The 18,784-nt window shown below is 43.5% G+C and overlaps 2 protein-coding genes across 3 annotated transcripts in view; both read left to right on the forward strand.

Moving 5' to 3' along the window:
- The first annotated feature begins 662 nt into the window (after positions 1–662).
- LOC134088249 (GTPase IMAP family member 8-like) lies at positions 663–4,286 on the forward strand. Its single transcript, XM_062542170.1, has 4 exons — positions 663–760; positions 1,908–2,038; positions 2,275–2,979; positions 3,420–4,286. The coding sequence occupies exons 2-4, from the start codon at positions 1,996–1,998 to the stop codon at positions 4,250–4,252; spliced, it is 1,581 nt and encodes a 526-aa protein (XP_062398154.1). The 5' UTR covers positions 663–760; positions 1,908–1,995; the 3' UTR covers positions 4,253–4,286.
- A 7,817-nt stretch (positions 4,287–12,103) lies between these two features.
- LOC134087342 (E3 ubiquitin-protein ligase TRIM21-like) overlaps positions 12,104–18,784 on the forward strand; it is a 12,403-nt gene continuing 5,722 nt past the window's right edge. The window contains exons 1-5 of one of the 2 annotated variants that reach the window (XM_062540780.1): positions 12,104–12,241; positions 13,694–13,984; positions 14,913–15,121; positions 17,301–17,450; positions 18,355–18,450. In XM_062540780.1, the coding sequence (XP_062396764.1) occupies positions 13,702–13,984; positions 14,913–15,121; positions 17,301–17,450; positions 18,355–18,450 (738 nt within the window). In that variant the 5' untranslated portion in view covers positions 12,104–12,241; positions 13,694–13,701. Of the gene's footprint in view, positions 12,242–13,693; positions 13,985–14,906; positions 15,122–17,300; positions 17,451–18,354; positions 18,451–18,784 lie in introns of both variants that reach the window. The other variant, XM_062540779.1, reaches the window with a different exon arrangement.

The raw sequence follows: 18,784 nt of genomic DNA on the forward strand, positions 1-18,784 counted from the left end.
ACAGCTACAGTTTCCATCACACCATATAGCACAGCTACAGTTTCCATCACATTATAGCACAGCTACAGATTATTACATCAGGACTTTGCCAAATAAAATGTTTACAACTCATAAGAGACATATATAAACAAATACATTTGGTATGTGGAATATTGAGATAAAGGTGAAGCACATCTTGGAATATGCATATTGATACTGTATATTAATGTATATTAGGGATATTAAATTAAAATTCAAAGAGGTACAGTACAGTTACTAAAATTTCCTCCCAGGAAAGGTTGATTCTCATATTGTTACTAAAAGAATGGTGTACCCTGATGCTAATAAAATCAATAACACATACATTTTGTGAAGATGAAGATATCTGTTATTATTATTTTTAAGAAATTAGTTTTATGTTTAGAAATGAGTTTTAAAGGTTGATCAATGCCTGGAGTGAGTTACCAGAAAGTACATTTCATGATTGAGAGACTATGATGCAATAAAATACAAGTTGAAGTCTACGGGATGCAAAATTGTTGACTGAATGTGCTTTGTATAATGGATTCTCTCGTGGCTAAATCATACAATTACTGTGAAACATTATGTGGTTATTAGTGTTTTGCTAAAGTGCCAAATTATTTTTTTGTAATAGAGATTTATTCCTGTTTTTTTTATCGCAGAAAATGATGCATTTACTTTGAAATCAGACATGAGGTTTTGACTGAGGAAGATGGAGGAAGATGGAGGAAGCAGAGAGAGACTATCAGATCATCAGCAGGTGAGAAACCTTCAATTGTCAAATGTACATGAAATGATTCTGTTATTAATGTCGGAATGGTATTAATGTATTCACTGCTTGACCTGTACACTCTCCGTATCTGTCTTCTTGCTCTCTAATGCACAAAGGATAAGGATAACTTTAATAATCCCCTAAAGGGGAAACTCAGTGCCACCATACAGACAACAACATAAGCAAAGCACAACATGACACACAATAACATAAAGCAAGACACAGCAACAGGAAAAGCAACATACAGTTAGACAGGACACAAGCAGACAGCAAAGCAGACCATGGCAGTGGACTACCAACATGTGCAACATACAGCAGTATAGGAGGAGGAGGTAAAAAAAAAGGTAACAATAAATTATAAATAATTAAGAAAATCAACCCTGATGTCAGAGGTGCTTATTAAAAAGCCTGACTGCAGAAGGCACAAAAGATCTCCTGAATCTCTCAGTTGAGCAGCTGGGAAACAGGAGTCGCTGACTCCTACCACTTTTTATAAAAAAGCTATGAAGAGGGTGGTCATCTTGTGACACAATCCTTTTTATTTTCCTCATGGTTCTCTGTTCTATCACATCTTCCAGGGCACTTTGGCTGAGACCAATGACTGAACCCGCTTTCCTAATGAGTTTATTTAGCCTGTTCCTATCCTCCACTGCCAAACAGCTACCCCAGCATACCACCGCGTAAAAGAGGACACTGGCCAGAATCCCATTGTAAAAAGTGTTTAAAATGGGCCTGCTAACATTAAAAGACCTGAGTTTCCTGAGGAAGAACATCCTGGACTGAGATTTCTTGAGTGTAGCACTGCTGTGCATCTTCCAATCCAGTTTATTATCCACATGTACACCCAAGTACTTATAGCAAGAAACTATCTCAACAGGCTGGTCTCTGATTAAAATTGGGCTAACCTCAGTTTTTTTACGTCTAAAATCAATGGTAAGCTCTTTTGTTTTCTCAACATTTAAGATGAGCTGTGCTCCATCACACCATTCAACAAACCTACTAACCTCTTCTTCATATGCTCTAAAGTCATTATTAATGATGTAGCCTACCAGGGCAGAATCATCTGAAAACTTTTGCAATAGCATAGAGAGGATTTTCAGAGTGTTTCACTTAATTACATGTTTTCTGTTTCCAGGTGGAGTGGTAGAACACTGGAGCTAAATGTTTGAGTTTTACAGAAATATTTCTAAAAAAAAGCAGAGAGAGGAGCAGAGGAGAGGAAGATGAAGGCGTACAAGCAGAGACAGACTCTCAGATCATCAGCAGGTGAGATATTTTCAGCTCCCAAACATTTGTTGTGGCCAGCTCGTTGTTAGACCGCAACATAAAGAGGGACACAACAACACACAGGGGCACACACATACACAAAAACACACACACACAATACCACAAACACACACACACACACACACACACACACACACACACACACACACACACACACACACACACACATTTTCCGTGTGTTTCACAGAATTACATGCCATGCTTTCTGTTTCCAGGTGCAGTTCCACATATTTATGACATGAAGATTGTGCTGCTGGGAGGCAGACTAAGCGGGAAGAGTTCATCAGGAAACAGCATCCTGGGCAGAGAGGAGTTTAGCACCTCAGGAAGAACAGCTGAGTGTGTGAAGAGAGAAGGAGTAACAGCAGGGAGACGCATCACTGTAGTGGAGGCACCAGGATGGTGGAACAACTTCACTGTAGAGCAAACTCTTGAACGTGATAAACAAGAAATTGTCCTCAGTGTGTCTCTGTGTCCTCCAGGACCCCATGCTCTACTCCTGATCATTAGAGTGAGTGAGTCATTCACAGAGACATTTAGGAGAGCAGTGCAGGAACACATGGAGCTGCTGGGAGAGAGAGTCTGGAGTCACACTATAGTGCTGTTCACATGTGGGGACTGGCTGGGAGACACGACCATTGAACAGCACATTGAGAGTGGAGGAGAGGCTCTGCAGTGGGTTGTAGAGAAATGTGGGAACAGGTATCATGTTGTAGACAATATGATGAGGGATGGTGGCCAGGTGACAGACCTGCTGGAGAAGATAGAGGAGATGGTGGCGGGAAACAGGGGCTATCTGTTTGACTTTGACAGAAATATCTCTAGAAAACTACAAGAGAAGAAGAAGGAAGCAGAGAGAAGAGCAGAGGAGAGGAAGATGAAGGTGCACAAGCAGAGACAGACTCTCAGATCATCAGCAGGTGAGAGACATTTTCAGCTCTAACCTACGATACACATGAGATATTTAAATACACATTATATCACAACTTATGTTTACTTCATTAATTATCTCTCTGTCCTATACCCTCTATCTTCTTCTTTAGCACAATTCTTTAGCATATACTGTACACACATAGACAGACAGACACACACACACACACACATACACACACTCAAACACACACAGAACCACTGACAAACATACACACACACACACACACACACACAGCCACATACACGCACACATGCACACACGCTCCTACACATGCACACACACACACACACACACACACACACACACACACACATACAGCCATTTGCACAAAAGCCCAAAGTTCATTGAATAGATTCTAATTCTATGAGTAAAAGCATAGAGAGGATTTTAGTGGTTTTCATAGAATTGCATGTTGTCTGTTTCCAGATGGAGTTCCACATATTTCTGACATGAAGATTGTGCTGCTGGGAGGCAGACAGGAGGGGAAGAGTGTATCAGGAAACACCATCCTGGGCAGAGAGGAGTTTGGCACCTCAGGAAGAACAGCTGAGTGTGTGAAGAGAGAAGGAGAAACAGCAGGGAGACACATCACTGTAGTGGAGGCACCAGGATGGTGGAGGAACTTCACTGTAGAGCAAACTCCTGAACGTGATAAACAAGAGATTGTCCTCAGTGTGTCTCTGTGTCCTCCAGGACCCCATGCTCTACTCCTGCTCATTGACGTGAGTCTGTCATTCACAGAGACACACAGAAGAGCAGTGCAGGAACACATGGAGCTGCTGGGTGAGAGAGTCTGGAGTCACACTATAGTGCTGTTCACATGTGGGGACTGGCTGGGAGACACGACCATTGAGCAGCACATTGAGAGTGGAGGAGAGGCTCTGCAGTGGGTTGTAGAGAAATGTGGGAACAGGTATCATGTTGTAGACAATGAGAAGAGGGATGGTGGCCAGGTGACAGAGCTGCTGGAGAAGATAGACAAGATGGTGGCAGGAAACAGGGGCTATCTGGTTTACTTTGACAGAAATATTTCTAAAAAATTACAAGAAAAGAAGAAGGAAGTAGAGAGAAGAGCAGAGGAGAGGAAGATGAAGGTGCACAAGCAGAGACAGACTCTCAGATCATCAGCAGGTGAGAGACATTTTCAGATCTCAAGCCTACACGAGACATTTCAATATACTGTACATCATATCACAAGTGATGTGTACTTCATTCAGTATTTACTGTATCTGTCCTATACCCTCGGTCGTCTTCTTTAGCACATTTTTTTAGCATATACTACACACACACACACACGCACACACACACACTCTCTCTCATTTCACAGCAACACAGCCACATACATACAGTACATGCACACGCACACACACACACACACACACACACACACACACACACTGTAAAAAAATATTTGTTGACTCAACTTAAAAATATGTGTAACCTGGTTGCCTTGAAATTTTAAGTTGTTTGGAAATCAGATATTAAGTTGGCTCAACTTGATGTTACAAGTTCACTCAATTGATGGCATGTCCAGTCAACTTAGTTTTTTTTGTAAAGACAACGTTCGATGTAGTGGATCCAACTTCTAATTATGCATTGTATGAACAAATGGTTGTGTTCTCTTAACTTAATGTTGCAAGTTCACTTAACTGATGACATGTCCAGTCAACTTAGTTTTTTTGTAAACACAACATTCAATTTAGTGGATCCAACTTCTAATTATGCATTGTATGAACAAACGGTTGTGTGGACTCAACTCCCATTTACATCAATTCAACAACATTACACAGTGGAGCTAATGTGCATTTTCGTGTTGTCTTGACTAAGCTTGTAGTTTTGTTGACTTCATTTTGTTTGTTGTATTAACATACCAAGTAAGTTGACTCGGTTGCCTTGAAAATCTAAGTTCATTCAACAATATTTGTTAAGTTTACACAACAAGACAAGAGTGTGCAAGTCAATAAAAAACATTTATTTCATACAAGTGTTTCACACAATACAAAATCATGACTAAAACACAGCATTTGAGTGGGTCTGTGCGTGTGTGTCAGTCTGTGTGTGTGTGTAAATGTATATGTATATGTGTGAGTCTGTGTCAAGTGAGTGAGTGAGAGAGAGAGCACACCAGTGTGTGAAGTAGCGAATGAACCAGAACTCCATATACATTGGATACGCAAGAAATCAGCACAAGGACAACATTGTAACGCCAAAGTAACTCCAAAGTATAGACAATAACACAGCTCTTTTGAGAAGATAAACATAACAGCTTTCCAGATCATACAAATGGCAGATCATCGGGGGGGTGGGTGGGGTGTGTCCGTGTCTATCTGTGTGTGTGAGTTAGTGTCCGTCTTTCTGTGTGTGTGTGTATAAGTGTGTGTTGGGGCGGGGGCGGGGGGGGGGGGGGGGGGGGGTTGTATGCCTGTGAAAGAACGTCTGTGTGAGTTGAGTGAGTGAGTGAGTGAGTGTCCCTATCTATCTGTGTGTGTGTGTGTCCGTGTCCCTGTCTATCTGAGTGTGTCAGTGTGTGTGAGTTAGTGTCCCTGTCTATCTGTGTGTGTTTGTGTCTGTCTATCTGTGTGTGAGAGAGAGAGAGCATGTCTGTATGAGTATGTGTGTGTGTCTGTCTGTCTCTGTGAATGAGTGAGTGGGGGGGCTGTGTGTGAGCGCGTCTGTCTGTCCGTGTGTGACAGAGTCTGTCTCTGTTAATGAGTATCCCTGTCTGTCTGTCCCTATCTATCTGTGTGTGTGTGTGTGTGTCCGTGTCCCTATCTATCTGTGTGTGTGTGTGTGTCCGTGTCCCTGTCTATCTGTGTGTGTCAGTGTGTGTGACTTGAGTGAGTGAGTGTCCCTGTCTATCTGTGTGTGTCGGAGTGTGTGTGTCCTTGTCTATCTGTGTGTTAGAGCATGTCTGCATGAGTGTATGTGTCTGAGTATAAGTGTGTGTGTCTGTCTGTCTCTGTGAGTGAGTGAGTGAGTGGGGGGGGGGGGGGGGGGGGGGGGGTCTGTCCCTATCTATCTTTGTGTCAGTGTGTGTGTGTGTGTGTCCGTGTCCCTGTCTATCTGTGTGTGTGTCTGTCTATCTGTGTGAGAGAGAGAGAACATGTCTGTATGTGTCTGAGTGTGAGCGCGTCTGTCTGTCCGTCTGTTTGTGTGACAGAGTCTGTCTTTATTAATGAGTGTCCCTGTCTGTCCCTATCTATCTGTGTGTGTGTGTGTGTGTGTCTGTGTCCCTGTCTATCTGAGTGTGTCAGTGTGTGTGAGTTAGTGTCCCTGTCTATCTGTGTGCGTCTGTCCCTGTCAGTTTCTGTGAGTGAGTGTCCCTGTCTATCTGTTTGTGTCAAGAGTGTGTGTGTATGTGTGTGTGAGAGTGTGTGTCTGTCTGTGCGAGTGAGTGTGTGTGAGAGCGTGTCCGTCTGTGTGTATGAGTGTCTGTCTGTCTGTCTATCTCTGTGTGTGAGTAAGTCTGTCAGTCTGTCCTATTCTAGTCCTAGTCTATCCTTCAGGTCCCGAAGAACAATACACTCCTCCAGAATCAGCGCGATATCGATAATCTCTTTGGGGACAGGCCGTTGAGGATCCTCCTCTGTAACCACCAAAATTCCGACGTTCATTCCTTTCACTGCCTCACTCTCTTCGATTGGCTAATGACACAACAAAGCAATAAGAATAGATAGCCAGTCAGCATTCTTCCTCAACACATTACAATTCAAGATGCATTGTAAACTTGGGTGTAAAAATATCTGATGCAAATGAATGCAAATGGAAGAATTTCCAATACATTACTTTTGAGCAAGGAATCCAGTTACTAGAGGGTCAACATTTTACCACCTAAAGAGTAACCATTTAAAGGGATATTCCATCATATAGGGAATTTCACTCATTTTCCACCTCCCCTTGAGTTAAACAATTGATTTTTACCTTTGACCAGGTAGCAATCATTCACAGAAAAATTGAAGTCTTTAGCTTGAACAGTTTTGGAGATAATGACATCTGAACTTTGCTGCAGATTTGGGTGAGTGTGCAAATGTGGCAAAATCAGAAGGGGGGGTTACATGTTCAAAAACGTATTTCTCTGGATGTATTCAGTATATCGAGCTAATATTTTGGCAAACTTAGTATAAATGGTTGCTCTTTAGACTGTAAAGGTTTGAAGCAAATCTGAGATGGTCAAGCAGAACGTCTGTCCATTGAATTGAGGTGGAATGACCCTAGAACTTTGAATAATTCACTTGTTCTTCATTTAAGCAGATGTCTTTCCACACGTTCAGATTCTTATAACGAGACATTCTAGATATCCTAAAACAACAGGGTCATGACTTAATTTGGATCAAAAAGATAGAGATTAGCAAGTGATATGGATTCCAGATAGACATTGATTCCCTCACATACCTTACAAATCTTGAAGAAATGTGAGGGATCCTCTTTCAGGAAATGGGACAGGGCAAGGAGAACAACTGCTCTCTTTTGTTGATTTGAGTTCTGGACAATAAAAGAGAAAAACAGACAAAAAAGGACATCAGTGCTGCAAAATGAACTACCTTTTAAAAGTTCAGGATCACCTTGAATTTTGTTGTTTTCAACAAAAACATGCACAAAGACAACATTTTAAGTATACTTCAGGTTAAAATCATTATTTCCTTATGTCATGAAACCAATCTTTTCAGTGATATTTTGTTTGTGGCTATGACCTTCCTGTATGTATTGTACTTTAAACGGATATTCCGCCATTTTTGGAAATAAGCTAATATTCCACCTCCCCTCGAGCAAAACAATCGATGTTTACCTTGTTCCCGTTCATCCAGCCATTCTGTGAGTCTGGCGATACAACTTTTAGCTTCAGCCTAGCATAGATCATTGAATCGTATTAGACCATTAGCTTCTCGCCTGCTAGCTTCATGTTTACAAGTGACTAAGATTTCTGGTAATTTTCCAATTTAAAACGTGTCTCCTCTCAAGTTAGAAAGTGCAATAAGACCAACTGAAAATTAAACCTGGCGTTTTTCTAGGCTGATTTGACATGGAACTACACTCTCATCTGGCGTAATAATCAAGGCAACTTGCACCCTACTGGCACTACTACTGCTTGTTGTCTATGGGGACTATTTTCAGATGCTGCGTACGATATCACTGCGCCTATGGTACGTTTGCAAGTTGCCTTGATTATTACGCCAGATGAGAGTGTAGTTTGCAAACGTACCATAGGCGCAGTGATATCGTATAACATAGACAACAAGCAGTAGTAGTGCCAGTAGGGTGCACATGCCCACCAACACGCACATGCCCACCAACACGCACATGCCCACCAACACGCACATGTTGCTTTGTTAGATTCCGAAATGTCACAGGTCTCCGCACCGCAGGTGCTCGGGCCCGCCATCGCCGCTTGCGGCTATATTTGTCATTGTTGTTTTAAGATTTCAGAAGTTAACAGAAAGGGCTATCTCACTGACTGGGGCCTGGCGAACTGCAAGGAAACCATGTCAGTGGCAACAGGAACAGGAAGTGGTAAAACAGGGGGTTACTATGGTCCACTAGGAGGAACCCCTGCCTACATGGCCCCAGAGTGCCTAGTAAAGTGTGAGAAATGCAGCACCATGTCAGACATGTGGTCTCTTGGCATCACTCTTCTGGAGATGTTCACAGACTTGAGACCTTGGCCAAGCAAAGACCCGCAAGAAATACGAAAGCTTCTTTATGATCGCCAGAGTCCTCATGCTCTGGCTAAACTACAGCCTGCTCTTGGTAACATTTTGAAACCACTGTTGAAATATAAACCCAATTCTCGCATGCATGCCAAAGATCTGGTGGAATTGCTGAAATCAAAAGTTGATGTCAACAAAAGAAAAAAATTAAATGAAGAGGGCTTTTTAAGATTTTCTATCATGATTGAGTCATCATTTAGTCTGGATATCCAGACCCAGATCTACAGAGGATTTAGGGTCTGGCTATGACTAATAAAAATGGCCCAACTCAAGGACCCAATTGGATAACACTATACAGTGAGGAGAAAATGTATTTGATACCATGCTAAAGTTCCCTAAAAAGAGGAATAGAAAATCATCATTTGAAAATTGATCTTAATGTCTTAATTCAAAAAATGAGTAAAAAAAAAACGCTAAGTACACCAATTTGCTTTGTGATTTAAGAATGTATCGTAAATAAATAAATGTTCTTCCTAAATGCTAGGGGGAAGGAAGTATTTGAACCCCTATGTAACCCTATGGGAATTTAACACATAGGGTTAACATAGGGGCAGGCAGATTTTTATTTTTTAAGGCCAGCTATTTCATGGATCCAGGATATTATGCATCCTGATAAAGTTCCCTTGGCCTTTGGAATTATAATAGCCCCACATCATCACATATCCTTCACCATAGTTAGAGATTGGCATGGTGCCTTTTCCAGTAGGCCTATTAGCCTGTTTGATGCTCATTGAGTTCAATGCAAATCAAACAGGCTAATAGGCCTACTGGAAAAAGTACTTTCTCAACAATAGGCCTAATAGGCCTACTTTCTCAATAACTCTGGATTTCCAGGGTAAATTATCGTAACTGAAGTGAATGTTTAAATGCTAAATGTAAAACAGTCATGTTCAAATAATGAATAATTACAAGAGTGTATCAAAAATGCAATCCTCCAAATGTTGGTTAAGTGTAGGCTGTGTACTGTGAGAAATTATACTCTTTGTACATTACTGTAAATTCCAAATGTGATGACACAAAAGTTCATTTCCAATAGTTATTTGTTCTATTTTTAAGTGCTTATATACATGATGACCTTAATCCTGGCAGGAAACAGTATGTAAATAGTAGCACAGTGATTATCATTATATTCTAAAACGGATAGTTCCGGTCCTTGATTATGATTGGTTGTACCCGTGTTGATCTTTATAGGCTGCTGATTTGTGATGTCACTGCTGATGTCCTGCTGTGGAACAGTTTCAATGGCCTCTCAGCTCTGTATTACATGTAAAACCTGCATCTGCAGGGGTGCCTCTCATTCAGCGTTTATACGTCCTCCCTCGCTCCTTGGGCCTCGATCCTCACTGATCTACATAAAGAATGATGGGGCGGCAACAATGGGATAGTCTATCCAGTCTATCCAATCTTTCTATATGTAGATCAGTGAGGATCGAGGCCCGAGGAGCAAGGGAGGACGTATAAACGCTGAAAGAGAGGCACCTATTGGCTTCTCAGCTCTGTATTACAACCTGCCTCTAATCCCGCCCCTTTACCACCTTTGGATTCCAGCTGATGCACTCTTGGGCTCTACGACTCTGCCCTCTAGTGGACATAGTAAGTATGTCAGTTTTTAGGGCAGCATACCCAGAGTGGTAGAGAAAACAGAGTGGACACTCCCATAAGAGACCGTGGGCCCCTCTCATTCGTCTTTTTATCTATCCTCCCTTCCTTCCTCTGTCCTCGTTCCCACTGATCTAGATAAAGAATAATGGAGCGGCAACAATGAGATAGTCTATCCAGTGTTGATATGTGGAAACGAGCCTGGAGGATCGAGGAGAGAGGTTGAGAAGGGGCCCGTGTACACTAGAATGCCAGGGCTTTCCAATAACAGTTTCCAGGTTATGGGACTTGTGGAACTTCAAATGGTCAATCTATTGGTCATAAGTCAATGAGTTCATTGATTATAACCATCCAGAAATACATCCCGCTCTCCTGCGATTCAGCCATTGAGCAGTTTTTTATGAAAATGATCATGTGGCATCGACATCAAAGAGTGTCACAACTCTCTTTCTGGCTCTGAGCACACCGAGCAGTAACAACCATGGAAGTATTATAAGAACTGGAGAAAGTGAACAAGTCCCGCCCCCATTCATTTCAATGGGAATGCTAGGCTAGTGAAAAGTGCCAAAATTGAACGATTTTTTCAGGCTTCAACATGGCGTTTCAATGGGCTTGTTTCCAGTGCCGTTTTACTTAGCCAATTAAGTGCCAGGTTCCTGACTGACGTAAGGTACAGAAGGAGAGCTCGTGCCCACACTAAGCTCGTGCATGAGCTGAGAGTGGAACAGTCACCAATCAGCATGAGGAGAAATCGGAAGAAATGGCACCGGACATGATGTATTTCTGGTGTGAGCTGCAGTGTGCTGCATGCTGTATGTGGGAGTGGAGCTACAGTGCTGTTCACACACACTTACTGGTTCCCATCATTGACATCATTGAGCTTCAGTCAGTAGATGAATAACGCTGAATACCTCAGGTTACTTTGGAAATGTAATTGGTTACTGTTTTAAGTTATACGTTGTGTTTTTGATGCAATCACATCTGCCATACTGTACACTGTGAAACTTCATTGTTAAAGACTACCCTTAAATTATATGAATTTCTTCGAATTTAATTCAATTTCAATTCTACTTCCTTTAATTCAAATTCAAATTGTAATTCTACATCTTGTTTTTGACCTCAATTCAAACTCAATTCAAATTAAAAACTTGTGTAACTAACAGAGGAATTACTTGTGTAACTAATAGAGGAGTCATTTGTGTCTTCAGAGGAGTTACTTGTGTAAATTATTTTGCTGCATGGACAGATCATTTCACTTATGAGTATCTTTTACCTCAGATTTGGTGTTTTTATCTTGTTTTTGGACACCCCTTTGTTGCAGTACTGCCATGTTCCTGTCCATTATAGCGCCAGTGCATCCCCAGCACCGGTGTCCCCCGAGTGCTAGCACTGCTGAGTTGGTGTTTGGCTCAACCGCAGATACACCCGGTTTGCTTCAAGAGGACAGAGAGGGAGGGAGACGGAAAGAATCAGTTATTTCAAGAACGAGGGAGACGCCATGTTTCTTTAAGTGGGTGTGAGTGTTGGGGGGGGGGGGGGTCACTTAAAGAGAGACAGGAAAGGAATTCCATGTCTGTTATGCTGAAGACAGAGAGAGAGAAAGAGGGAGAGAGAGAGAAAGAGAGAGAGAGAGAGAGAGAGGGACAAGAAGGGGGGGTCTGTGTTCATTTACAGATCTGTTTCTTTAAGAGCAGTGTGTGTGTGTGTGTGTGTGTGTGTGTGTGTGAGAGAGAGAGAGAGTGAGTGGATCTGTTCCTTTAAGAGCTGTGGGCTGGGCCAGACTGCTGAACACATGAGATGGCTGAGGCGAGTGCAGTGACAGCTGTGTGTGTGTTTATATGAGAGCGTGTGTATGTGTGTCTGTTTGTCTGAAGTTCTGTGCTGCTCTGTCCACGGTACCACCTCCTCTCTCTTAGCGTAGACATCTCACTGAAGAAGACAACCGTGAGTACAACTACCGCAGATGCACGCACACACACACACACACACATGCAGACCACACCTTTCACCTCTGCATACAGTAAATAAAAGTCACTCAAACACATATACACACGGAGACACACACACAGAGGCATGGACATGCATGCGCACACACACACACTCAAACAAAACAAAAGCACACCACACAAACAGACTACACTTTTACGTACTGTACCGCAGAAACACACGCACACACACAAACAGACTATACCTTTACACACACACCCGAAACACACTCGTAGACAGACAGACAGATACACAGAATGACAAAGAGTGTGTGTGTGTGTGTGTGTGTGTGTGTGTGAGGGGGTGGGGTGACACATTTCTCTCAGATGCATCTGCTTCTATCTGCATCTAGACTCACGTGGTTCAACAGGAGTCACATTACCACACACACACACACACTCACCCACACCGGCAGTCCTTCAGACGCACACACACACTCACAAGCAGTACCACACACACATATACTGTACATACACACACTCATACCGGCAGTCCTACAGACGCACACACACACACACACTCACAGGCAATCCCACACATACGCACTCACACCGGCAGTCCCACAGACGCAGGCACACCGGCAGTCCTACAGACGCGCACACACACACACACACACACACACACACACATTATCTCTCATACATTATTGTTATTAGAATGAAAATACTTACCTAGTGCTCTCTCAAAAGATCATTTTGACTTAAGATAATAAGACTTTGACTTAATTGAAGGAGTCTTATCAAGACAAATGTACTTTTGCACTGGCAGATTGTTTTAGGACAAATTTGCTTAATGCACTGGCAGATAAATTTGCTTGTTTTTAGGAAGAATTGTCTTAAAACAAGTCAAACTTTTCTTCAATTAAGTCAAATGATTTCACAGGTAAGTCTCTTTGTACTGAATACCAACATTTCTTTTTTTAATCTTTGATATAAGATTGAAAGACTTGCGGCAAACCGGCAAAATGCCACTTGCGTTGCGCTTTGCTGAGTGCAGTGGCAGATCAGTTCTTGCGTGCTCAAAGCATTGAAAGTAATTGGTCTCATGGCGCATGCCGCATGTACTGTGATGTGATGGGGCCTTAAGGCTGCGTTTACACTGCCAGGCCTTGATGCACAGTTCAGATGCTCAGTTCTACACTGCAAATTATTTGAATCTTATAAAGAAGGAGGTGGGTCACCTGAGACATGGAGGACTGATAAGAGGCTACAATAATTAAGTCTAGAAATAAGATTATAGTGTCAAGTGTGTACAGTATAGTGTAAACACTTCCAATAAGAAATTCACTCTTAAAACAAGATAAGTGATCTAACACTTCTACTTCTTTTTTTTTTTTAATCTTGATGAGAATCAAATAATTAGCATTGTGAGGGCGGGGCTAACTTGTCATCATGTGTGGTGTGTTCCAAGCGGTTGCCATGGCGTTCTCCGGCGCCGGCGTGATCCGCGAGGAGCAGCTGCAGTGCCCGATCTGCCTGCAGCTGCTGGCCGACCCCGTCACCACCTCCTGCGGGCACAACTACTGCCAGGCCTGCCTGGGCCTGTACTGGGACAAGAGCGCCCACCCCTGGCGCTGCCCGCTCTGCAAGGAGGCCTTCGCCCAGCGGCCCGCGCTCCGCACCAACACCACCCTCCGCGACATGGTGGAGCTGTTCCGACAGAGCGCCGCCAACGCCAACGCCGAGCCTGGCCCTGCGCCCGGTACCTTTACATTAGAGAGACATTTGGTTGTAGCCTGCTTTATTCGTCTGTTTCTCTGTTTTAATTTGTTTTTTAAAATGATTTTTTTAAATTATATACATATATATTCAACACTGTAAAACATGTAATTACGTTTACCAATAATTATTCTATAGATATTATTATAATTATTCTATATATATATATATAAATAATTATTATTGGTACACGTATATATATATATATATATATATATATATATATATATATATTATTATAATTATTATAGATATATATATAGCCTATATGTGACGTTCCACGGCAAAACCAGTCGCTTGTCGCAACAGGCGTTTCTGAGAAAAATGGCCATTTATGTCACTTGTGCTAAAATCGTGGATTTTTTTTTGTAAGTGTTTTGAAACAGTGGGAGGTCTACACTGTACGGCCGTGAATACATTTCGCCGAAAAACTGACCTTTTGTAGTCTAAAAACGTGAGTTTGTTGAGGTGAGAAAGTTAGAGGAAGCAGGAAGTTAGAGGCGTCTCGTTTTTTGCCGCTTTACGGTAAATGCACTCATCGACAACCACCAAGCCATCCGCGTGCTGTGTCGTTGATACAAGTACCGTAAATCTTGTAATAGCGGCGACCTTACAAAGCGTTCGTGAGTGTTGAGCCGACGGTTAACTTCAAAGGCAGATTTCTCCGTTTTTCTATTGGCATGACAGGATGAACTCAACTCCTTTGAATGTTTATATTTCAGTAATATGACGTTCAATTCATTAGATATAGGTATCGTTTTGAAGGTTGATTATGCCCCTTCCTGAAAACGTAATAACTTTGATTTTGAAAATGTGGACATTGTGACTGATTTCGCCGTGGAAGGTCACATATATATGATCATTATTGGTACACATCACTACATGTTTTCTGTTTCCATGTGGAGTTCCAGAGGGCATTGTGCCCGCCGCTCGTCCGCTGGCACTGCCCGGGGAGGTGGCGTGTGACATGTGCGGCAGCGGTGGCGGCGGCGGTGGGCAGTTGCGTCTCCGCGCCCTCAAGTCCTGCCTGGACTGCGGCACGTCGTTCTGCGCGCTGCACCTGGAGCTCCACCAGAGGGCGCCGGCGCTGCAGAAGCACGTGCTCAGCGAGCCGCTACAGGTCAGCCTCAGGGGTCAAGGGTCACGGGGTCACGTGCTCAGCGAGCCGCTACAGGTCAGCCTCATGGGTCAAGGGTCACGGGGTCAGCGAGCCGCTACAAGTCAGCCTCAGGGGTCACGTGCTCAGCGAGCCGCTACAGGTCAGCCTCAGGGGTCACGTGCTCAGCGAGCCGCTACAGGTCAGCCTCAGGGGTCAAGGGTCACGGGTCTCAGCGACAGTGTTGAATAATCCATTTTTTTATGCAATTTACCTTCAAATATAAAATAACATCCATGGGCCATCGCTTGCATTTAAAGCTTTATAACACAACATTTCTGCAGCTTATCATTACACTCCATTCACTTGAACATAAGAGTTATTCATGCCAACATGGCAGCTATGTTGACACATTCCACCTAATAGAACTTACCGAACGTCTACACGCACACACATGTGTGTCTGTGTGTCGAATGTATGTGTGTGTGTGTGTGTGTCTGTGTGTCGAATGTCTATGTGTATGGCAGCTACATTGACGCATTCAACCTAATAGAACTTAGCAGATGTCTAATAGAACTTAGCGAACGTCTACGTGTGTGTGTGTGTGTGTGTGTGTGTGTGTGTGTGTGTGTGTGTGTGTGTGTGTGTGTGTGTGTGTGTGTGTGTGTGTGTCGAACATCTATCTACGCGAATGGTAGGAAGCCTGCTGCCATTGATGTTTATGAACTGTGTGACACCTTGAGTCAACATGAAGAAGAAGGTCCACACACTTCCACACTCCGTCATTCCGCTGTGTTGCTGTGGCCGTTTATGATCCTCTTACACTGTAGCCCTACACCTAAACAACATGATCCTCTCAGCCCTACACCTGAACAACACAATCCTCTTAGCCCTACACCTGAACAACATGATCCTCTTAGCCCTACACCAACACAACATGATCCTCTTAGCCCTACACCTGAACTACATGATCCTCTTATCCCTACACCTGAACTACATTATCCTCGTATCCCTGCACCTCTTAGCCCTACACCTAAACAACATGATCCTCTCACCCCTACACCTAAACAACATGATCCTCTCACCCCTACACCTAAACAACATGATCCTCTCAGCCCTACACCTCTTAGCCCTACACCTGAACAACATGATCCTCTTAGCCCTACACCTGAACGACATGATCCTCTCAGCCCTACACCTAAACAACATGATCCTCTCAGCCCTACACCTGAACAACATGATCCTCTTAGCCCTACACCTCTCAGCCCTACACCTAAACAACATGATCCTCTCAGCCCTACACCTGAACAACATGCTCCTCTTAGCCCTACACCTAAACAACATGATCCTCTTAGCCCTACACCTAAACAACATGATCCTCTTAGCCCTACACCTAAACAACATGATCCTCTTAGCCCTACACCTGAGCTACATTATCCTCGTATCCCTACACCTCTCATCCCTACACCTGAACATGATCCTCTCAGCCCTACACCTCTTAGCGCTACACCTAAACAACATGATCCTCTTAGCCCTACACCTCTTAGCGCTACACCTAAACAACATGATCCTCTCAGCCCTACACCTCTTAGCGCTACACCTAAACAACATGATCCTCTTAGCCCTACACCTCTTAGCGCTACACCTAACTACATGATCCTCTTAGCCCTACACCTAAACAACATGATCCTCTTAGCCCTACACCTAAACTACATGATCCACTCAGCCCTACACCTAAACTACATGATCCTCTTAGCCCTACACCACCTTTGGGGCAGCCGTGGCCTACTGGTTAGGGCTTCGGGCTTGTAACCTGAGGGTTGCCGGTTCGATCCCAGACCAGTCCACGGCTGAAGTGCCCTTGAGCAAGGCACCTAACCCCTCACTGCTCCCCGAACGCAGCTGGTTGGGCAGGCAGCTCACTGCTCTGGGTTGTGTGATTCACCTCACTGTGTGTTCACTGTGTGCTGTGTGTGTTCACTAATTCGGTTAAATTGGGTTAAATGCAGAGAACTGAATTTCCCTCACAGGATCAAAAAAGTATATATTCTATTCTAAAAACAACATGCCACATGTATTTCGGAGAGCAAGTGTGAGGGCCTTCTTCTTCATGCTGAATCTTTGACTTTTTGGCCCCTGCACCTTTAATGTGCACGTTCCCAAACTAAATACCTGTGTGACCCCTTCCCATGATGCACTGCAGGACCTGGAGAGGCGTGTGTGCCAGAAGCATCGGCGGCCGCTGGAGCTGTTCTGCAGGGACGACCACACGTGTGTGTGTGAGTTCTGCGTCGAGGGAGAACACAAGAACCACACCACGGTTCCCCTGGAGGAGGAGGGCAAAGACAGGAAGGTCAGAGACGTGTGTGTGTGTGTGTGTGTGTGTGTGTGTGTGTGTGTGTGTGTGTGTGTGTGTGTATGGAGGGGGGCAAAGACAGGACAATCCTGTCTTTGAATCATAGTGCAATAGTTCACCCTGCTCAGCAAATATGGTCACCAAAGATACTGTAATAAACAGGGCGCAAATGCCAACGTGCCCAACTTAAAGGTGGTCATATGATAACATCATCATATAGTAACTAAGGCTGTCAGAGTTAACGCTTGAATTGAGATGCTATTAGGGACCAAGCATAACGCTTTCATTTTTTAAAATCACATCAATCGTGTGCCGGCAAAGATTTTTAATTACTTATTCTGTTATCAATTAGCCTCTTTGGCTGCTACTATTTTGACCCTTTGCACTGTTTCTTGTCCTCAAACTACCACAGACACTTCCTAGTAGTAGTCATGGTGGAAGTGAAGTGAAGTGGGTGGAGTTATAGGGTGCAGTCACACTTTAAGTTCTTAAGTTTAAGTTGTACAGTAATTTACAACGCAACCAGCGGCCAAAGCTGGCTCGCCACCTTTTTTTAATCTTTTATTTTAGAATATCGATTTACAAATTGCATATTCACCAATCAGGCTGAGGGTGGGTGCTTTAACACATATGAGAAGGAACAGCACAACGCAGCAGGATCCTAGTAGCTCTTAAGCTCTGTGCGTAGCTCACTGCCAGTGTGTCAGTGTTGTGCTTTCGTGCCTCTGTTTGGAGCTGAGAGGCCTCTGGAGCGGATAGGCCTCTGTCACCTTTTCACACAGAACTGGACTATATGCCGTTTAAACACTCACAGAACTTACTGTCTGTACTGTATGTATTTGTATCTCTCTCTGTGTGTGTGTGTGTGTGTGTGTGTGTGTGTGTGTATGAGTGCATTCAGACTCAGCTGGGGAAGACTCAGGCAGAGCTTCTGGAGATGATTCTGGAGCGGCTGGACAAGATCAGCGAGATCAAACACTCTGTGGAGTTCAGGAAGGCTAGTATACAAAACACACACACACACACACACACACACACACACACACACACACCTGTCAGACACACAGGATATAATAGTCTCTTGAAGAACGGTGTATTTAAATGCCCTCAACAGTGTTTTGACCATAACATAACATATCCAAACATACAACATACATACTAACATACAACATATGCAAAAGTCCTTTTGATGCCACATACTGTAACCTCATAACATGATGAGTGCCACCTCTGCCACTGGCTGAGGCGATTAGCAATTTTCTGGTTTTGGGTAGGAAGCTGTCCTCCCTTCCGCCTCTGAAATCGAAACAGAAAAGAGCTGCTATGCCAGA

The sequence above is a fragment of the Sardina pilchardus genome, chromosome 7 (genome assembly GCF_963854185.1).
Source record: "Sardina pilchardus chromosome 7, fSarPil1.1, whole genome shotgun sequence".
NCBI classification, from domain to species: domain Eukaryota; kingdom Metazoa; phylum Chordata; class Actinopteri; order Clupeiformes; family Clupeidae; genus Sardina; species Sardina pilchardus.